The sequence below is a fragment of the Sinohyriopsis cumingii genome, chromosome 19 (genome assembly GCF_028554795.1).
Source record: "Sinohyriopsis cumingii isolate HCF-2022 chromosome 19, ASM2855479v2, whole genome shotgun sequence".
NCBI lineage: Eukaryota > Metazoa > Mollusca > Bivalvia > Unionida > Unionidae > Sinohyriopsis > Sinohyriopsis cumingii.
Window position 1 is genome coordinate 12,470,673 of NC_142979.1, and position 19,630 is coordinate 12,490,302.

The window sequence follows — 19,630 nt, forward strand, 5'->3', positions numbered from 1 at the left end:
GCCTGAGATGTTAAGACAGTTCTTGTGCCAAAACAGTTCTATGACAGTTATTTTAATATTTTAGTGAACACTGACCATACTTGATGTGAGGTGAGATCCATTTGTAGCCCACCCCTATTTGATATGGAAGCCACACTGTTGCTAGAGGAGTTACCGCAGACACAACTTTGAAAAAAAACATTGATAATTTAATTAAACCTGGATAGGCCATTCTTAGTAGGATATTTAAAATGGGTTTTTTATATGTTTGCTATGGAAGCCACACTGCTGCAAGAGTAACTATACCATAGAAATATCCTAATATATATTCCTATCAAATTATACTGAAATTCGTTCAGCCATTCCAGTAATTAAATAGTTTTCTTGCAAGTTGGTAAGGAAGCCATGCCACTGCTATGGAAGTCACCGTAGAAAATAGACATAATTTTGGAAGAGCATTTATCCCAACGAACATTCCCACCAAGTTTTATTGAAATTGGCTCAGCTATTCTGGAGAAGAAGTTGAAAATAGGTTTTCCGTAATGTTGCAATAAACGCCACACCACTCCTATGAAAGCCATCTTTGGATAAAGCATATCCTATGAAACAATCATGTCATGTTGGCTTGTAACTTACTCAGATGTTCTAGGGACAAAGTGGAAAATAATTTTTCTTACTGGCTACTAAGGATTCCACACCACTGCTTGGGAAGCCAACTGACACAATTGATACAGCACATGTACAAGACAGAGCACATGTACAAGACAGCACACATGTACAAGACAGTGCACATGTACAATACAGTACACATGCATAAGACAGAGAACATGTACAAGACAGAACACAAGTACAAGAAAGAAAAAAAGTACATAACAGAGCACATGTACAATACAGCACATGTACAAGACTGTACACATGTACAAGACAGTGCACATGTACAAGACAGCACATGTACAAGACAGTGCACATGTACAAGACAGAGAACATGTACAAGCCAGTGCACATGTACAAGACAGCACATGTACAAGACTGTACACATGTACAAGACAGTGCACATGTACAAGACAGCACATGTACAAGACAGTGCACATGTACAAGACAGAGAACATGTACAAGACAGTGCACATGTACAAGACAGTGCACATGCACAAAACAGTGCACATGTACAAGTCAAGCATGCAAGGGTCTGCATGTGGAGCCAAAGATCAAAGCATTGCTGTCAAATGTGTGACCTTGACCCAAGAACAAAACAGTCAAGCAAGAACATTATGAAGGAACTGTCTTAGCTTCCTAATGACTCATGCGAAATCAAAAACCAACACCTCAGAAAAAATTTACTATGACTATGTCTTCAAATTATAAGGGTTAGCATGTCATGGATGAACAGTCATAGCTTCATACCATTCATGTCAATGTGAATCTATCAAGAAATATATGCACATGAAATGCTTTAACCAATCGCTTGGCAATGTAGAGATGCTACCACAACTGCTGGAAACATGACTGCTACATCTCTCTTCCAATAATATAGACCTGACAGAAATTAAATTGAAAAAAGAAATAATCAGTGTGTGAGAAAGCAAAAGATGTCACTGCCAAAATAAATGAATTCTGGATTAAGACATATGCCCTCTATTAATCTGAAGTTTATTAAATCCTGATTGATTCCCTTATTTTCACTTAAAAGGGGCACTGCTTTCTATAACAAAAGGCTCATATGTACAAAATCATTAAATCTTGTGGAAAAAGGCACTAAATGACTTGTAATAATGAAGATTTTCATTAAAGATCCACTTTCTGGTCTTTTGGTACAATATTCATATGTATATAATAATCCTCCAACAAGGTTCATTTTTAGATCATAAGTAGACTTCATCTCTATCAAAGCTTTGAATTGTTAAATAAAACAAATTTCTATGTATTCTAAATTTAACTCAAAAAAATTAACGATAACTTTATTGGATCACTATGCACATATAATCTGAATCATTATGTTAGTTTTGTGTCTTTTGAATAAATACACAACTGTATATCAACTCATTGACAGCTAGATAATTAAAGTCATCGTAACCTTTCAAAACTGTTCTTTCAGCTAAAAGCTGTATAGCAAAAACACCAAACTGGGGCGAAAATCCCTTTCCAGCAAGGAAGGTAATGATTGCCATGAAAAAAAAATGCTGCAACCTGCATGCAGTTATGTATCAGTAATAATTACAAATATGGATATAATTGTGAATGAGGTGTTTCGAGCTTGTGTTGTTCTTAAAATTGATGTTAGGAAAGTACACCTTCCATAGTTTCTTTACAGTATCTATACAGTGAAATACCAAGAGATGGCCAGGAAGCAATGCTGGTCACCAACCCCAGTGAACATGTTGCATTCAAGGCGATCATCTGAATAATTGACTAGATGGTAACTATACTGCATTAAGTTCTTCAGTAAACAATTTTATAAAATTACTACACATTGACAGGGCATACAACTGCACTGTGAGCACTGCTTTATGTCAAAAATAACCTTCAGACATAAAAAATAAATGTGCAAATTTGGGGCTGGGTGTATGGATTTCTTTTGCTACAAGGTTCCACAGGCTTGTCAAGGCGAATAAATGACACTGTTATTTAATTTATTATAGCTTTTGTCAAATATTTCCAATTTTGACGTTAAAATCTGTGTATAAAGCTGTCCAATGGACACCCAGTGTAGACCCAGATCAGCTGCAACAGCAGATCCGAGTCAGCAAGATTTTTTATAGGCAGGATTTCAAATCAAATGAACAGCATAGATCCTAATTTAAAACATACACCCACCTATAATTTAATATTTAGAAACTGGAAAAATGTATAAAATGAGATGAGTATATGTGTGTGTGTGTGTGTGATTCAGAATTTTAACGTAGCTTTAAAAAAAATCAGTCATATCGCTATGATGTCTGCAGTGTGGCAGTTTATAGTGATGTCTCACCCAGTCACATTATCATGACACCAGGCCAACCAGTCCCAACACTAACCTCTTAATGCTGAGCACCAAGCGAGGAAGCTGTTAGTACAATTTTTATAAGTCTTTGTTATGACTCAGCCAGGGATCGGACCTCCCACATCAGAGGTGGATGCTCTAACTACTAGGCCACTGGAGCGGTAAAAATGAGAAGAAACATCAAATAAAAAAGGGAGGTGGATTGCAAATATGGTTATGCATCTGGATAGTTTACTAATTCAATGACCACTCTGATGGCCTAGTGGTTAGAGCATCCACCTCAGATACAGAAGGTCTAGGGTTTGATCCCTGGCCGAGTCATACCAAAGACTTACAAAAATGTTACTAACAGCTGCCTTGCTTGGCGCTCAGAATTAAGAGGTTAGTGTTAGGACTAGTCATAAAACTCTAAGCTCCTCTCACATGTTCATTTATAACTTTGATAATTAAATTGTTTGTTAAGTTTCACAAAACTTGTTGATTTTGCATTTTCTATTGCTCCTTAATTTGTGACCAGTCATCACAATATGGTTACAAGATAAACAAAAGTAAACTGAAATCCAATTACAGTTTATTATTGCTGAAAGTGCTAAATTCATCTAAAGTTCAAGTGTAAAATGAATACAATATTCAATGTCCAGTAATGTACATCAGGAAGACTTGTCATTTTGCCTTGTTTAGCTTAACAGTGAACAAGAAAAAAAACCTCACTTCAGAAATGTCATGTGTGTGTGTGCAAATTCACAAAGTACATCCTTTATTAAGCTCTGAAAAATTAACTCCTTTATATTATAAAAGACATACACAATGATATTCAACATCTGGAAGCCTTGGATCAATGGAATAAATGCAAATGATTCCACTGGAAGCCTTAGATCAATGGAATAAAATGAAATTGTTCCACATGAAGCCTTGGATCAATGGAATAAAAGGAAATTGTTCCACATGAAGCCTTGGATCAATGGAATAAAAGGAAATTGTTCCACATGAAGCCTTAGATCAATGGAATAAAAGGAAATTGTTACACATGAAGCCTTGGATCAATGGAATAAAAGGAAATTGTTCCACATGAAGCCTTAGATCAATGGAATAAAAGGAAATTGTTACACATGAAGCCTTGGATCAATGGAATAAAAGGAAATTGTTCCACATGAAGCTTTGGAACAAGATTTGATTGAATGCCTTGAACCAAGATTAAAGTTTTTTATTTTACAAAACCGTATACTGCTCCAATGGCTTAAGCAGTTAGTGCATCCCTCATGGATGCCAGAGGTCATGGGTCTGGACCCCGGCAGAGTCATACCATGGACTTAAAAATGGTACTAGCAGCTGCCTCACTTGGTGCTCAGCATTAAGAAATTAGTATTAGGACTGGTCAGCCTGGTGTCTGGATAATGTGACTGAGCGGGACATGATACTATATGTCTGCGGCATCATGCTCAAGTACTAGACATCATTATAAACTGCCACAATACAGACATCATAGCGATATGACTGAAGTTGCTAAAGAAACATAAAAAGAATCCACAAACACACACAAAACTGCATGAAAATCTGTTTCTCCTTCCTATCTTACATAAAGTTTTGACAAATATCACAAAATTGTTTGCCCAGAACATAGATTCTTTGCACCCTAACTCTGTTCTCTAAATAAATTTGGTTTTATTTAAAGTACAAGTTTTATAAGTAATACCATCCAGAAAGACCTTCAAAATGGCTATGATGTTAGGGAGTATAAACCGAATCATAGTCTTCAATATCCTGCCGACAAACAGGACATTTCCGAGGTGAGGGTAGAACTATAAAACAGTTACTACATAAACATAAATGTCTACAGGGACGGATAAGAATTTCTCTCTGATTTGTCAGGCATACAACGCATGGATTAGCAGAGCCATCACTGGAACTAGTTTCATTTCTCTGTTCTGTTAACCTTCTCAGCCGAGCTTCTCTAATCTCATCACTCATAACTTGCTGTCGTCTCTTCTCCTGTAATATCGAGAACTTCTTCCAAACGATGTAAACAAGCAAACCCCCACCAATAATGACTGTGACAGAAAGAAAAATCTTTGCCCAAAATGCACTGGATTGATAACTTTTAACAACCTCTGATTTAGACAACTTAGTAAGAATATAAGCTGAGCCTGATAGGGGTGGTTTAAGTTTTACTTTTCCGTCTTCGTAGACTAGACTTCCTATACCCAACAGCATCGTATCAGTGAGAAGCATCTGCTCTTGCTCATGGTAACCCTTGGTGACATCCCCAAAAATTCTGTCAATCCCACGTTCAAGTGGGCTTGATTTGTTTATTTCTAAGTGGTCATAGGTGGTTGTCAGGTCGTTCATGATGAATTCTGCCTGTGCGGGCTCCATAACATGAACTTTATTGCCATCTGTAGATTTCCGATAAGATAAACCATATTTTGAAACCACATCTGGCTGCTTTAGAACAAATGGTACCTGTTCCACTTTTTCACGAATTACATTCTTTACATCTGACCTGCAAGACAAACAAAAAACTGTCAATTTGGATTATGAAAAATGCAAGGAAATATAGTACATAGAGATGCCAAGCTGGACAAATACATGGTAATGCACACAGCATAACCCTGCTATAGCACACTCTGTTATAACACAAATTCTGATATAACATGGTTGTGGTGTGGCTGCCAAATTTCTTATACAAGTACTTTTCTCATACACAAAAGTAACATGTAAAAAGTTTAGTATCATTTTCGGTGATGAGATCATGTATCAATTCTTTCAAATTCTAACATAAGATGATCATTGCATAGCTCTTGCAATTTTAAATACATGTACTTCGTTTCATACTCAAAAAAAGTTTTTTTTCTTCTTAAAAGTATGAAAAATAACATGTAAAAAGTTCAGGGATCACGCCTGACTTTGCCAATGTTGCGAACTGTGATTTTTATTCCTTACTTGCAACAAAATATACCATATGCCTATTTTTTTCCCCAACATTATTTAATGTTTAAACTTGTATATACTGTACAACCTTGGGTTTGGAGTGAAGTCATTCAGAAGCATCATGAAAGAAAGCCACAAATGAGATAAAAATGCACTGGAATTTATTATCTATTGTTAGATAAATATATTCTTTTTTCATATTGACAAACCATATTAGCAGGGCATTGTTATAACAGAATCCTGCTTATTCTGACATCTGGCTTGAGTACTGTATGCTGTGTAAACTCTGCAATTTTTTAAGAAACATTTCTGGTAGCCGAGATCAACCTAACATGGCCCTATCTTATAATGGATCTTTTGGACGACACAGTGTTGGATTATTGGCTGCTCACTAGTAGTTAATATATTTATTTGGAGTGACCTCTGTATGTGGACGGTAAGGAAAATTCCTCTTCTTTTTCACTCATTAAATCCTTTGGAACACTCATATTTTCTGTTAGTAGTAATCCCGGTCTGAACTGTTGTGAATTCTTAAGTGATAATCGGATATAGATCAAAATGAAGTGTTACGAGTCTAACCTCTTGAAATAACAGAAAAGAGTGAAAACAACAAGCTTTGCAAAATTTAACAAATAATTATTTCCCTAGAATACAAAGTGAAAAATGAGAAAAAAGAACTCTCGGTATTGTGAATTAAATCCAAAAATAATCAAAGAATTAAAAAACAGATGTCCTAGTAAATAAAGGTCCTGAATGAAACTGAGTTTGAGTCTCAATGAAATCAAAATTTGAAGGCAATGATGTCTTTAATATTCTACAAAGTGCAAACGTGTTTATAGTCTCTTGTTGAATCACAGAAAATATTATTCCAGATTTGAATTCAGTATAAATTCACATGCATGTCTTTATCCAAGAATTTTGTCAGAGCACATTTGTATTTACAGAGAAAATAATCACTTGAATTCAACAATCTGAAGAAAATAAAATTCAGCCCAAAATGGTCACAACATAATACAATTTAAAGTGCTAGGTGTTACAGCACAACTGACAAACCTTTATCAAAAATATCAGTTATAAGACTAATCAAGATGCAAAACAGATTCCTGGATGAGGGTCAAAAGTTCATTCTTCTGGAGAAAATAGAAGTTTGTTACCAACTGGCACATGATAAAATATCATGTAGTCCAGGTATGACCTTAATTCAACTTAGTGATTCTTACTCTGAGATACATTTAAAAAAAAAGTTGTTTACCAAAACTGTCTCTGATTTTGGAATAAGGTAAGCAACTAGTCACAATGTTTCCTGAAGCTATTATTAGTTGTTTACATCAATGAAGTAAAAAAAAGTCAATCACGTCAAACAGAACTAAACTCAGTTCTGGACAAGGTCAAGTCCAGTAATCAATGTTACATTACAATAGCATGTAACAGAATAAAAAAGAAATTTAAATAGACAAACAATTAAATTAAATATACATAACAGAAGACTACCATTTTTTTACAAGTATGTATTATTGGTGTTTTCTAATGGGCTGTGAGTTATATATGTGTCAAAGAATAGAAACCAAGTGGGTTTTTGGACTAAATGAATAAAATTTATGAAATGAATTAATAAAGAAAAAATATATGATGTAAAAATATAATGATTCTCTCATGCTCTCAACATACGACTGACCCAAATCACTCTACACAACATTCACACATTGAAAATAAACCAAAAATATTAAATCAATATGAAGTACAGATCCAAGAAACCTCATGGACTGCAGATATGCTTCAAACAGTATTTTACACTACAAGAGAGATTCACATAATCTTGAATATGAACTCTATTAAGATTCAAAATAATCTTATGAACACAACCAAGATTCAAAATAATCTTATGAACATAAAAATGCAATTGGAACAACAACTGAACCAAACGTATGCTTCTAGACCCCTTGTACAGTCGCACGATTCCTTGGGTTGGCCCACACTTTATCGGCTGCTCGCACCCTTTTATGGATCCACCACATGTACAGTCATACATATACACACGTACAGACAGCATACAGCACCCTTTTTAATTTGCTACATCTACATCTGTGGCACAGACATATGAACATACATACATACATATCGACAGCATGCAGCCTTAAATACTCTGGAAACTCTAGACAGCTCTGAACAACTTCAGACAGCTTCAGACAGCTCTAGTCATATTCACAGTCACTATCACAGTGACAGTCACAATCACAGTGACAGTCACAATCACAGCAACAGACACAATCACAGCAACAGACACAATCAGCTACAATAAAACCAAATTGGTCATAATAATAGTTTCTGTAAAATCTCTAGATATATGATAATAATTTAACCTCTAATAGTGACTTGTAATTCAAAGTTCAAATCTGCGTTGTAATAAATGCATTATTAAGCAATAAGACATTATAAACCGAACAAGCTTCGCATATCAAATGAAATGTAAATTTAACACTTACCCCTATGGCTGGAGAACAATGGAGAGCGTACACTCCTTGACATGATCCAAAATGACCAGTGTCGGTTTTAGAAATTGATCTTACTTAAATCCATAGGAAAGTGAGCATGTACAATGAGAAATAGTCAAATAGTTCTAAGGCAAAACCAAGTTATTTCTGTGACAATATGAAGTTTATAACATGTGAGCTACACTTAAATTCCTGGATTTATTATATACAAGTTATGCTTTCCTATTTGTCTACTGAAAAAATGGGCACTCATTGTGGAGAATGAGAGAGTTGTTTATTCAGTGTAACCAGCAGGGGTGTAAAACTGAGGGTAAAAAAACAAACCTTGGTGTCAGAACTGGGGGTCAAATAAAAAATGTGGGGGTCAAAAATGTACTGACAAATTTTCATCTGACTCATAAATTTCCTAGAACAAATTTATTAAAAAATCAAAGATCTTTCTTTTATTGCAGCAAAGTTAAAAACCAACAAAATCTGCAATGACCCCCTGACTGTGTAATCCAAATAAACGCATCTGTCTCTGCAAGTTTACTGATTTCCTTGTTGTGAAAGAATGTTTTAGATTATAAAGTGTTCTCCAGATATCTTGTGGAGAACGAGGGCAGGTTTTTAAATGTCTAAAACCATGCCACGAAAGGATTATTCACTTTTGCAGTCTTCGCAATCACGCGATCAGAAGTCACACTGGTATTAATCATAATCGATGTGCAGTATTCCAGTCAAGGGAATTATTTTCTCCATTTTTCATTAAAGTTAGATCCACAGTTTCTCTTTTGTGTTCTGCTTCTTTCACTTTGTTCGCTATTGATTTTTAGTGCACGATGTTTTAATCTGGTGATCAATTTATTGTGCAACAAGCATTCAGGTTAAACATCAAGATGACATCTTTCTGGCCTCGATGGAAATCGCATGAGACCTTGCGAGATTAAGAGAAGCTACTACGTCATAACATTGCCTATGCTAGTTTGGTTCCTTATTTCATACGTTCCCTGCGTTGCACTCCGCTATACTAATAGAGGAACGCAACACAGGGAGTAAACAAAGTGGGGAACCAGTCAATGCCTATGCTTGAAGTATACACGACGCCACCCCTCATCCAATACATTTGATATTAAATAAATCCTGATCGCATTATGTGAATCCTTTGCATAAATAAACCCGCATGGCAACAAAATGTGTACGTCAATTTTCTCCAGCATGCATCCCTGATGCACAAATGTGCGTAAAGGGAAACACTGATTTATATTAGCCAACTTTTGATGAAGGAATATGGCATATCATTAATTGAACTAATTATAATTGTTGTTGCATACTACATTATCTGTGGGATAATGGCTAAACAAAAACTCATGTGGGAAGTTAACAGCACACTGACAATTTTAACACTTGATTGATAATGTTGGATTAAAAGATCAAAGATAAAGTGAAATATAATGATGTAAAGACAGATAAATATAAAATAGGTGCAAGTTTCTGGTCTGGGGTGGCTGATTACTAGGAAGCTGATGAACAACAAGACACTTCCCAAAAATGGAGTATTATTTTTTATATACTTTAAATCTCAGATTAAATATGTGTGTAAACCTGGCTGTCACATATCATTAGCAGGACTGATTGTGAACCTGTGCAAAAAAAGATGACTTATAACTGCTTTGGATACGAAAAATGATAACTGATCAGCAACATCAAGCAATGAGCATGTAAATAATTGGGAATATATGCCACTATTTAACTGAATTTCACAAGTGAAGACTGGTTGATTACAAGCACTCAAGTCATGTAGGCCTAACGCCAACAAGTTTCATTTTTATGACAGAAACAACTCACTGGAGATTATAAAATCAAACGCAAATTTACAACTTGCTCAATCAAATAGATAACAAAGAAAATGTAGATAAAAACAGTCTCAAAACAGATAGTGGTAAATTTTTCATTCAATCCACAGTAAGTCACACAACCTGATTGATAACCCCTTGCCATGCAATTAGGTATTTCACTTATCTGGAATTATATAATGCAGTTAGGATGTTTATTATACACCTGTTTCAGCATCTGCCCATGTACTAACCGGGACCAATTGACAAATCATCAAATCATTGCTTGCAAATGTGCCAACGTGTGGAAGACCTATAAAAAAAGCCTGACAGCCTAAAACATGAGGCCTCTCTAAATTTAGATTGGGTCCCTCGTATATGCAGGTTGTCGATTAGGCCTGTCCAAGAAACATGTCTAATTTGCCTGAAAGAAACCTTGAGCCAACCAATGAAATGCTGCATTTTTATTTTAAATTTCTTGAACCACACTGATAAATTATAAATGACCCTGATACAATATTTTTTCACTCTAAAGGAAATGAGTTCATTACATTATACTTGAATCCATTAGTTCAAAGAGCTGGTAGCTATGGAGTGATTGCTTTCTGTAACTGGGATACATTCATAGTACTATCACATGAGCATATTACAGTCTTGAAGCTACTGGTTTTACTGATTGATATAAGAAAAAGATCAATGCCTCTCTTACTTTGTTTCCATTTTCAACTTTAACTGAGTAGCACGAGGATTTCAGCAGCATACAGAAAATGAAATTACTCCAAGGCCTCTGAATACTTATCTTTACATTCAGATTGTGATGAAATATCGACTGCACACTGACCTGAAGGAATAGTCAGAAATTGCAAGTGCATAGTTGTATGCCACAATTATATAGAATGTACCACCTGAACATGCAGAAATAATAAAATTGTTGGAAACTTGATTGGCTGTGAACCTGTCTTCAGCAGAATCTAAATTTGATTTCACTGATCAATATCAGAAGAATATGGGACTAACCAAGAAAATTCAAAAAGGTGACTCCTCAGTATGCAAGCTTCTATTGTCCATAAAATTCTCTTTTTTTGAAACCCATTTCTACACAGTGAATATCAATCATGCAGTCTACTAGCTATCAAACAAAGTACAAGTGATTTTAATGGGATTAGATGATGATGCATAGGTTAGATCTTAACTGACAAGTAGATAAGGACACTTCACTACCTATTGATCATTTTTATCAAAAGACTAATTACACACACTTTGACACCTCTCTTCGACACTCAACAGCTTTAATCCATATTTTTTCATTATGTGATGTTTAGAACACTTGCATGTTATTGTAGACCATACTTAGAAAAACAGTATCAAGATTATGGATTTATTTCACCATTTTGGAGGAATACAAAATGTTATAATTCAGGTTTTTAACATTTTCATGTACACATAGTTTTGTTTTCAAGTGATTATCATCTGTAGTATTCCAATAATTTTAAATAATTTCTTTGGTGTCAAGACTGCAGATGAGCATGATTCTCAAAAGTCTAATTGACAGATAATGGTAGATGAGAGATAATGGTAGATGCATTTAGTTTTGATAAAGAAAACACAACACCAAAGAGATCGATAGATTTGTGGAATGAATATTACAACAGGGTACAGAAAACAATGGAACATTATTATCTTTATGCACATGGTGTCATGCAAGGAATGATGCAATGGTAATCCAAGGAATGGAGCTTAAAACAAGTGCATCAATCCAAAGGGTTGCAGATGTTTCAAACAATAAACTATGATGAAATTGATGAAGAAATTTCCAGAACTTAACGTTTTTGACCCTAAATCTAATGTGGAAAAATTTATTTAATGTAATATACTGTGCTGCTTAAAGATAAATGAAAAAAAAAGTGAATGGAATATTGTTGAGTTTTTTGTTTCATCTTCCGGTGTCATCAAAAACTGATTTAAATGGAATCCAACTAAATAAATTAATGTAGAGAAGAACATGTAATCTTCTCCTTGATTGAACATAAAATTCAAAATTGGCAAAGTCAAGGCAATGTGAATTGTTATAGTTGGAACATCACTAACAATCATCAGTTATCAACTACCTTACTTTTTCAAACCTTTATTATGATGCTAAATATTTCAAACTGAATGAGTATTATCAGTCTGGTGACATGCATTCATATTCATAATGTTCTAAATTATCACAAGGGAAAAAGTAGTATCATTAATGGGCCTGTAATTTTTAGTGTGGGGACTGCAACTTTTTTTTTAAAGAAGCAATCCTGGACTGCAACTTTTAAAATCCTGTGCAGAACTCTGCAGTGGTTCAAATGACACATGGTAGGTGGGAGAACACACCAAGGGCAAAAAAAGTGGACAGGTGTAAAGTTGATGCCCAGTCATAAAATATTTGGCATTAACAGTTAGTCATGATGGTTTAGTTTACATAATAACATACCAGATCCCCTGAGTCCTTTGGGACTTGTGTTCCACCAGGCTTATCTTTTGTAAGACTCCTGTGGTTCCATCCTTAAACTGGCTCTTCAGTGGCTGTCCAACAGGATTTACCTCCCCTTCAACACAAACATATGGCATGCAGTTCCCTTCTGTTTCTTTCAATTGTTTAACGATTGAATCATCGACTATCACTGTCACTGCTTCCTATAAATAGTAAAATAGTGCATTAAGAGACACTGTCTCAATGACATGTCTATATCTGATCATGAACCTTGTTCAATTCCTGAGACTCTAACAATACAGAGATTAAAAATCTTTTATAAATGAAAAAAACAAAAAACCTGTCCTATAAAACCACAAACCTCATTACCCTCAATTTCCTACCTGCCATGAGAAAAGGAAGATCAAATATAAAATATAAAATATGGGGATGAAAAGAGATGAATCAATAGTCGACAATGTGGGAAAAAAATTGTCAATACTTTATTTTAAATTCAGCATGTTGACAAATAGCAGTATTAAATGCACAATTCTGAAGACCAACTGTAGTATTTATCTGATTGAAATGGCATGCAAAATTAAAGTATGATTGTTTACTAAGCCGTCAGAATTGTATATAAGAATGATTTGGCTTCTCATCATATATTGTGAATAATTATATATTTTCATTAAAATGATCTTTGTTTTTCCACAAAATACAAACCCACTTGGTGTGTTTTTGTAATACTAACAAGTATTACAATGTTCACTAGTATTGTAGAAAGTACAAGTTTGTAACAATTCAATTTTGTTGTGGTTCCCTTCTCATTACATAGTACCATGTTTCCAAAATGATGACTAGAAGAAAAGCTTTTACTTGATTTAGTATTTTATGTCTAATTGCTACATATAAATATCTTCATCCATTTACATATTTATTTAATCAAGGAAACTGCTTCCAGCATATTATTTCATTGTTTTGGTTGTATAGATATAGTACAGTAATATTTTTCAATCCATCTGCATCTTAAATGGGATCTACTTAAAAATACAGAAAAACTATATTGCTCTGGAATGCAATCCAATTCTTGGGCCAGGGAACAATGCACTCTTAAAAATACATCTGTGAATGTGCAAGAGTTTGTTCATCGGTGTAATTGGTATCAACACCGCATAAATACATTTCACCTTGGGCTACAACACAACACTTTCAGAACTTACTGACTACAGCAAGGGAGCATCTCAAACGTTACAAACTACAGTCAGTCACTGTACATCCAAAAATTCACTGGGCAAAGTCGTTTTCGCTAATAGAAGTGGGCAAAGTTAACATTTTCCAGGCGACTTAGTCACCAACTTCGTCTGGTAGCGTGACCCTAGTCCTACATGTAAGACCTCGATGCTGATACTTAGGTTTTGGGCGTAAGGTAGCTCTAAAACAAAAACAACATGTGCTATGTCTTACAATGTAGGATGACCCCTGCTCAATATGTTGGACTATGGTCAATTATGAAAGCCTTTCAGTTTAATTATTAACACCGACCCTGGAATTTTGACCTGACACAAGTTTTCTAGTACATAAAAATTATGACAGATTAAATTACATCAAAGCTGTGTAATATGTACTGACAGTCTGGGACTAAAATTCAATAACTTTTGCTATAAAGGGGAAAGACAGGGAGATAACTCGTTTTGTAACCGAATTTCATCATCTGGACAATCTCAAAACTTTCTTCAACTCTGCGGCCTATAATTTAAATATCACTCAATCATCATTCTTAGCAGAACATTAAAGTCAATACGTGTCAAATGCAACGAAAGCATAGGATAAGATCGGTGCAAACGGAAATATTCTTGTGACATGGGATCCTATTTTCATTTTCGATTCTAATACCTTGACCTCTCGAGCATGTCTGTCTGATGTCCTGTACCACCTATAAAATCCTACCAGCAGCAAAGTATCAAAACCCAGGCCAATATAAGTTAGTATATCCCTTCCGTCGACCATTTTAAAATCACTGTCTGAGAAATCACCCAAGAGGTCAAATCCCCTTCCACCGACTAAGAATTGTAGACTGGTTGTCAGGCAACATCTACAGATATGATTATAAAATGATCCCGTCCGATCAATGTTTTGTTCCTTAATAGTTCCTCCGTTATTTCATAGAGGCACCTTTCGGGGTGAGAGGTACGTCTATTTCGCATCTAAGGCTGTCGTTTAATCGAATGATTAGAAGGAAAATGGTCCCCGCTATCTATATGTCATTTTTGCGGATGTGTACATTCATTGCCTCGCACAAATTGCGGTTGTTTGCTGCACGTCACAAACAAACGGGAGGTTACTAACTTTAAAGAACATGCTTGTTAACAGAACCTTTGATTTATCTTAGTGATACGCCGTTTCAAGTTTGCAAGCCACTGCATAGCTTCTTAATCAATGCAGACCCTAAAAAAGCACCCCTTGAGCATGTTTTTGCAGTACCCTTAGTTCCGTTATGGATGTTATCATCATTCAGTTCCGTTAGCGATGCTTTCATCATTTACATTGGTTAAACAAAGTTATAAATTGGAAGATATGAATAGAGAAGTGTTAAAATAAACGTTTTTTATGCTTCAGTCACAAAAAGTAACTAAGAAATGAGACGACTTGTACGATATCGAAGGCATTCTCGATCGTAGAACACGTTAAGTGGGAAAACGTCTGCTTCAAGAAGTGAAAGTTCGTTGGAAATTATATCCGCCCAGTTGCAGGTGTGTGTGTGTGTGTGTGTGTGTGAACATACCACTTTTTTTAGAAGAGTCCATTCGCGAAAATAAAGCTGTCTACGAAAACGAAAATAAAGGTCAAAAAAGCCAAACCGAGACAATTTATAATTTTGTTTTATCAATGTAAATGATGATAGCATCGAGTACGTTTCCCTAAAACCAAATTGTATTTTTCTGGCAGATCTTTGTGATACATTGTATAGTTATAGCAGCCATTTGAAATTTTAGTCTGCAACAGTGAGATAAGCAACGGTTGACTACTTTACGTAGCAGCTGGTTCTCTTCTTCCCAGTCCTTCTTTGAAATATGCCGACAGTGACAGTAACAATAACAATGACAGTTTCGCCAACGCAAGTCAAAATGCAAATCATCCAATCACAGTTGCAGCCATCTTCTGGGACCATTTATGAAAAAAGAAAAATTCCTTTGACAACGAGTACATCTTCGCAGACCAGAGCCGTCGAACTATGAAGAATCAGTTTTGTTTAATACTGCCAAGTGACAGTTTATTCATGTGTTTCCAAACAACACATTATGCTCTTTCACGGCCAAATTACCTAAAGCCATATAATTGGATCGATAAGCTCATTGGAAATTATATTTTACAGAAATCATTTATCACAAAAATCCAATATCACTTGACAAAAATGATCCTCTAACTTAACGAATTCATCACTGGAAAATCCCCAGCTGAGAATTACTGCAGTGAAAACGAACTTCATCCATCAGTTTGGCAAAGTATTGGAGATAACACTAATCGCCTTAAAGTGTATTTTTGTGACGGCAAAACGCTATCAGATATTTTCCCAGTTTGGTTGGCTATTCAAGGTGGAAACACGAACATATCACCAATTCAAAAGACAGTCATAATAACGATCGACTCCACAAGTACACACTCTCTCTCTCTCTCTCTCTCTCTCTCTCTCTCTCTCTCTTCACTATAGAAATGAACGAAGTACTGCATTTAATGGTTGTGTGTATTCTGATGTCGTCGAATACAACGTAGTAGGAAACACAACTGTTTTGTTTCTCAGTCATTCTTTTCAAACAGGATTGTACCATAGTTGATGCATTGAAGAAGAAAACACGTTTCACGTTCACCGTGAATATTGCACATTCTCATTATCTTCTTGCCAGTAAATTGTTTTTTGAAAATGTCAATATTTGTATAAAAGGAGGATATTGGTTATTATATTATAGAAAGAAAAAGTCACGATGACATTGCGTTTTCGAAAACGATTATCTAAAATCAGATGTATCCTGTGTACGAGGATACGGCGTACGAGATATGTCAACATCAATGATTGCATGCTTCAAAAGATGCAGCTTTGATGCAAGGTAAAGAATTTCACATTAACGTCCTAATTGACCAACAAAGTCAGAAAAAGCCTTGATGAAAGCAAGAAAAAATGTTTTCATTAAAACAGGACTAGACCTGTTGGGACGCCAAGACACCCATATATAATAACTGCGGGCTTCTGGCAGAGGCATTATTGCCTCTTGAACACCACAACAAGGACAAATAGAAAGATATATCGAAATTTATTCAAACCTCATAGACAGTTTCAGAAAAGAATGGGAAAACAAGAACAAATGGCAGAGTACTGGATGTTTTTGATTGCAAACTGAATTAAGAACAAAATGAACAGCACTCGATGTGTTTGTCATGCTACCAACGATTATAACGAGGCAAGAATCTAAATGGGTAGAATTTCCTCCAGTGTTGTCTTTGACTACCTTAGCCTTTTTCGAACTTGAAATCAAGGGAATACCGAAGATAACATCGATCTGAAAATCAGTCTTTTTTACCTGAAAGTTAATGTTCTCAAAGCAAACAACACCAACAATCCAGGCACCAACGCTAGAGTAGGCCTCGTCAACAAGTTCATTATTCAGTGAGGCGTATCTGAACTTGAATAACAAATTGATCAGCAGCACCATGGATACTTACCGTTACCGAGTGTACCTGGAAAATATATCGAAGTACGGAGACGTAAAAAGCCAAGAACACGCATCTTGATGCCTCCGTGGTATGAAAACCTGACTGATAGACCGTTTGCATTTGGAGATATGGTCTCAAGACAAGTATCTGTTGAACTGAGTGGATGTAGAACTGAGACTGATTCAAAGCAGTGCCGTGTCCCATTGGATTGCCAATGATAATGAATGAAAAACCATCAGTGTAGAAGCCAGACTTTGTGTGAGCTGCTTGGAGGTTTTATCTTAAGCGCGAAACGAAATCAGGTGGGCTCTTATCAGAGCGATAGACATGTATCTGATATGACGAGTGGAAGTGAAAACCTTCACCATTGCTTCCGGACTCTGATCCAATATTTAAGATAATGTTTTCGAAGGACACCTATCCAAATGTTTACTCACTGGCCTTCAGCGGAGCCATCAAAATCCTTTAGAGTTCCAAGACTTTAACGTGTTCAAGATCGAAGTCACTCGAAATGGCCAGAATTTGTGTACCAGACACTTTGAACCTAACTGTGCTAAGACAAATTGATTGACATCTTACTTAAAACTGTTTCAATCCGAAGGACTGTTAAGCACACAACAGCGGTCACGGTATTTAGTACGATGATTATGCAGGAGGATATACTTTGTGGATTTGATTTCACTGCAAACCATGACAGAGGCGAAGGACATTTCCACGTATAATATCGGGCCACCTTCGTGTGGAACTTCAGTTCGCATTGACAATACTCTGGAAATCAAGAGTTTGAAAAAAGTGATCATATAAATTAGAACAGATGGAACGCAAAGAACCTATGGAGATAGTTTGGTTCCAGAACAATAAAATAAAAATACGGTGATGATATTAAAATGGCCAGAACAAGAACAATATTTCTTTTTCTGTTTTGCTCAGGACTTTCCTGGAAGAATTACAAGTTTCGCCAGAACAAATTACTACTGGGGAAAAATTGATCATTATAGTCAGAAACTAAACGACAAAATGTTTGATGATAATCAAGAAGAAAAGTTGGAAGAGTATTTGGAAGAGGCATAGACTCTCGTGTTAGAAGAAACAAGCTTGAGAAAGTGGTATAAAGACTTCCGTGATCATATCTTACTTCCACCGACTTTTCTAGTGACCAAACGCATCGACGTTCTCTTGCAACATGGTACGGAGATTACCCGTGATTCATCGACATACTTGACAGAACTGTTCGAGGAAAACGTCATTTGTGAATTGATGTTTTATCGTTACCCGTGAAAACACAAAAGAAACATAATTGATACCTAGGAAAACCTCAGTACCTTCTGACGCACAGTTCGTACACAGCTAATTTGGAATACTGTAGTGTGTGCTAAAGGTGAGATTACGTGATGGAAATCTAAAGAAATTCGTGCCTATGTCATCAGCACAGACGATAGTCATTGACCATGAACCAGCTGGGTAGCCGTCTACTTCCCCAACGGTCACATTGTGGAATATTTTGATTCCTATCCATAACCTCTCTGGAGAAATCAATAGCTTTGAGATTAGAAATGGTGTATCAACTCATTTCAATAATCTTAGATTACAATGATCAGATTCATGACAGTAGGTGTGAGTGTTTTAGATCTTACACAATACGTTTTAGATAGTGGGCATGGTGCATTGAATAGTAATAATAATGGCGTGTTTGATAGTACTCAAAAGAAGCCTTTGGATAGTAATAAAAAGTGAGTGTTGGATATTATATAAAAATTTGATTGTAAAGGTGTTCGGTTGGATATTATGTTTGTGTGATTTCATCCCATGCTTTTACATTATACTCGTTTTGTTTGATGGTAGGTGTGGGGTATTTTTTTTACATCACAAAGGAGCTTAGGGTAGTGTTTTGGGGTATTGAATAGTAATAATAAAGCAGCTGTTGGATAGTAATCAAAACGTGGGTGAAAGATAATATTTTTAAAAGAGTGTCTTTGATAGTGCTCAAAAAGTGGGTTTTGGATGGTAAAATTTGTGTTAGATAATAATAAAAAGTGTATGTTGGATAGTAATGTATATGTTGGATAGTAATCATAGAGTAGGTGTTATATCGTATATAAAAACAGGGAGTTTGATAGTATAAGTGATGATCAAATTCAATCGTGTGTGGACAATATTGTGTATTTTCTTCATCAACCTAGGTTGTTTTTTTTATTTCCCTTAGATTTTTTGATTTCACTTTGAACATTTAGTGACATGTTTTGATCCTGACTATTTTTAATGATGACAAACTCGAAAGATGGTTTCATGC

The 19,630-nt window shown here is 35.5% G+C and overlaps 1 protein-coding gene across 1 annotated transcript; it reads right to left on the reverse strand.

The window, feature by feature from the left end:
* Nucleotides 1-3,510: 3,510 nt before the first annotated feature.
* On the reverse strand, nucleotides 3,511-14,738 carry LOC149775147 (mitochondrial ubiquitin ligase activator of NFKB 1-like). The gene is made up of 3 exons (XM_089944475.1): nucleotides 14,527-14,738; nucleotides 12,655-12,857; nucleotides 3,511-5,456 (listed from the first exon to the last, which is right to left on the reverse strand). The coding sequence occupies exons 1-3, from the start codon at nucleotides 14,638-14,640 to the stop codon at nucleotides 4,682-4,684; spliced, it is 1,092 nt and encodes a 363-aa protein (XP_089800601.1). The 5' UTR covers nucleotides 14,641-14,738; the 3' UTR covers nucleotides 3,511-4,681.
* Between the last annotated feature and the right edge of the window lie 4,892 nt (nucleotides 14,739-19,630).

Bases quoted from the DNA above. Each gene is read 5' to 3' on its own strand.
- LOC149775147 (XM_089944475.1), bottom strand. From the start codon at position 14,640: ATGGTCGACGGAAGGGATATACTAACTTATATTGGCCTGGGTTTTGAT. The intron at 12,858-14,526 runs GTATTAGAATCG...TACTATTTATAG, and splicing joins GACATGCTCGAGAGGTCAAG to GAAGCAGTGACAGTGATAGT. The intron at 5,457-12,654 runs GTATGTTATTAT...TTTGTCTTGCAG, and splicing joins CAAAGGACTCAGGGGATCTG to GTCAGATGTAAAGAATGTAA.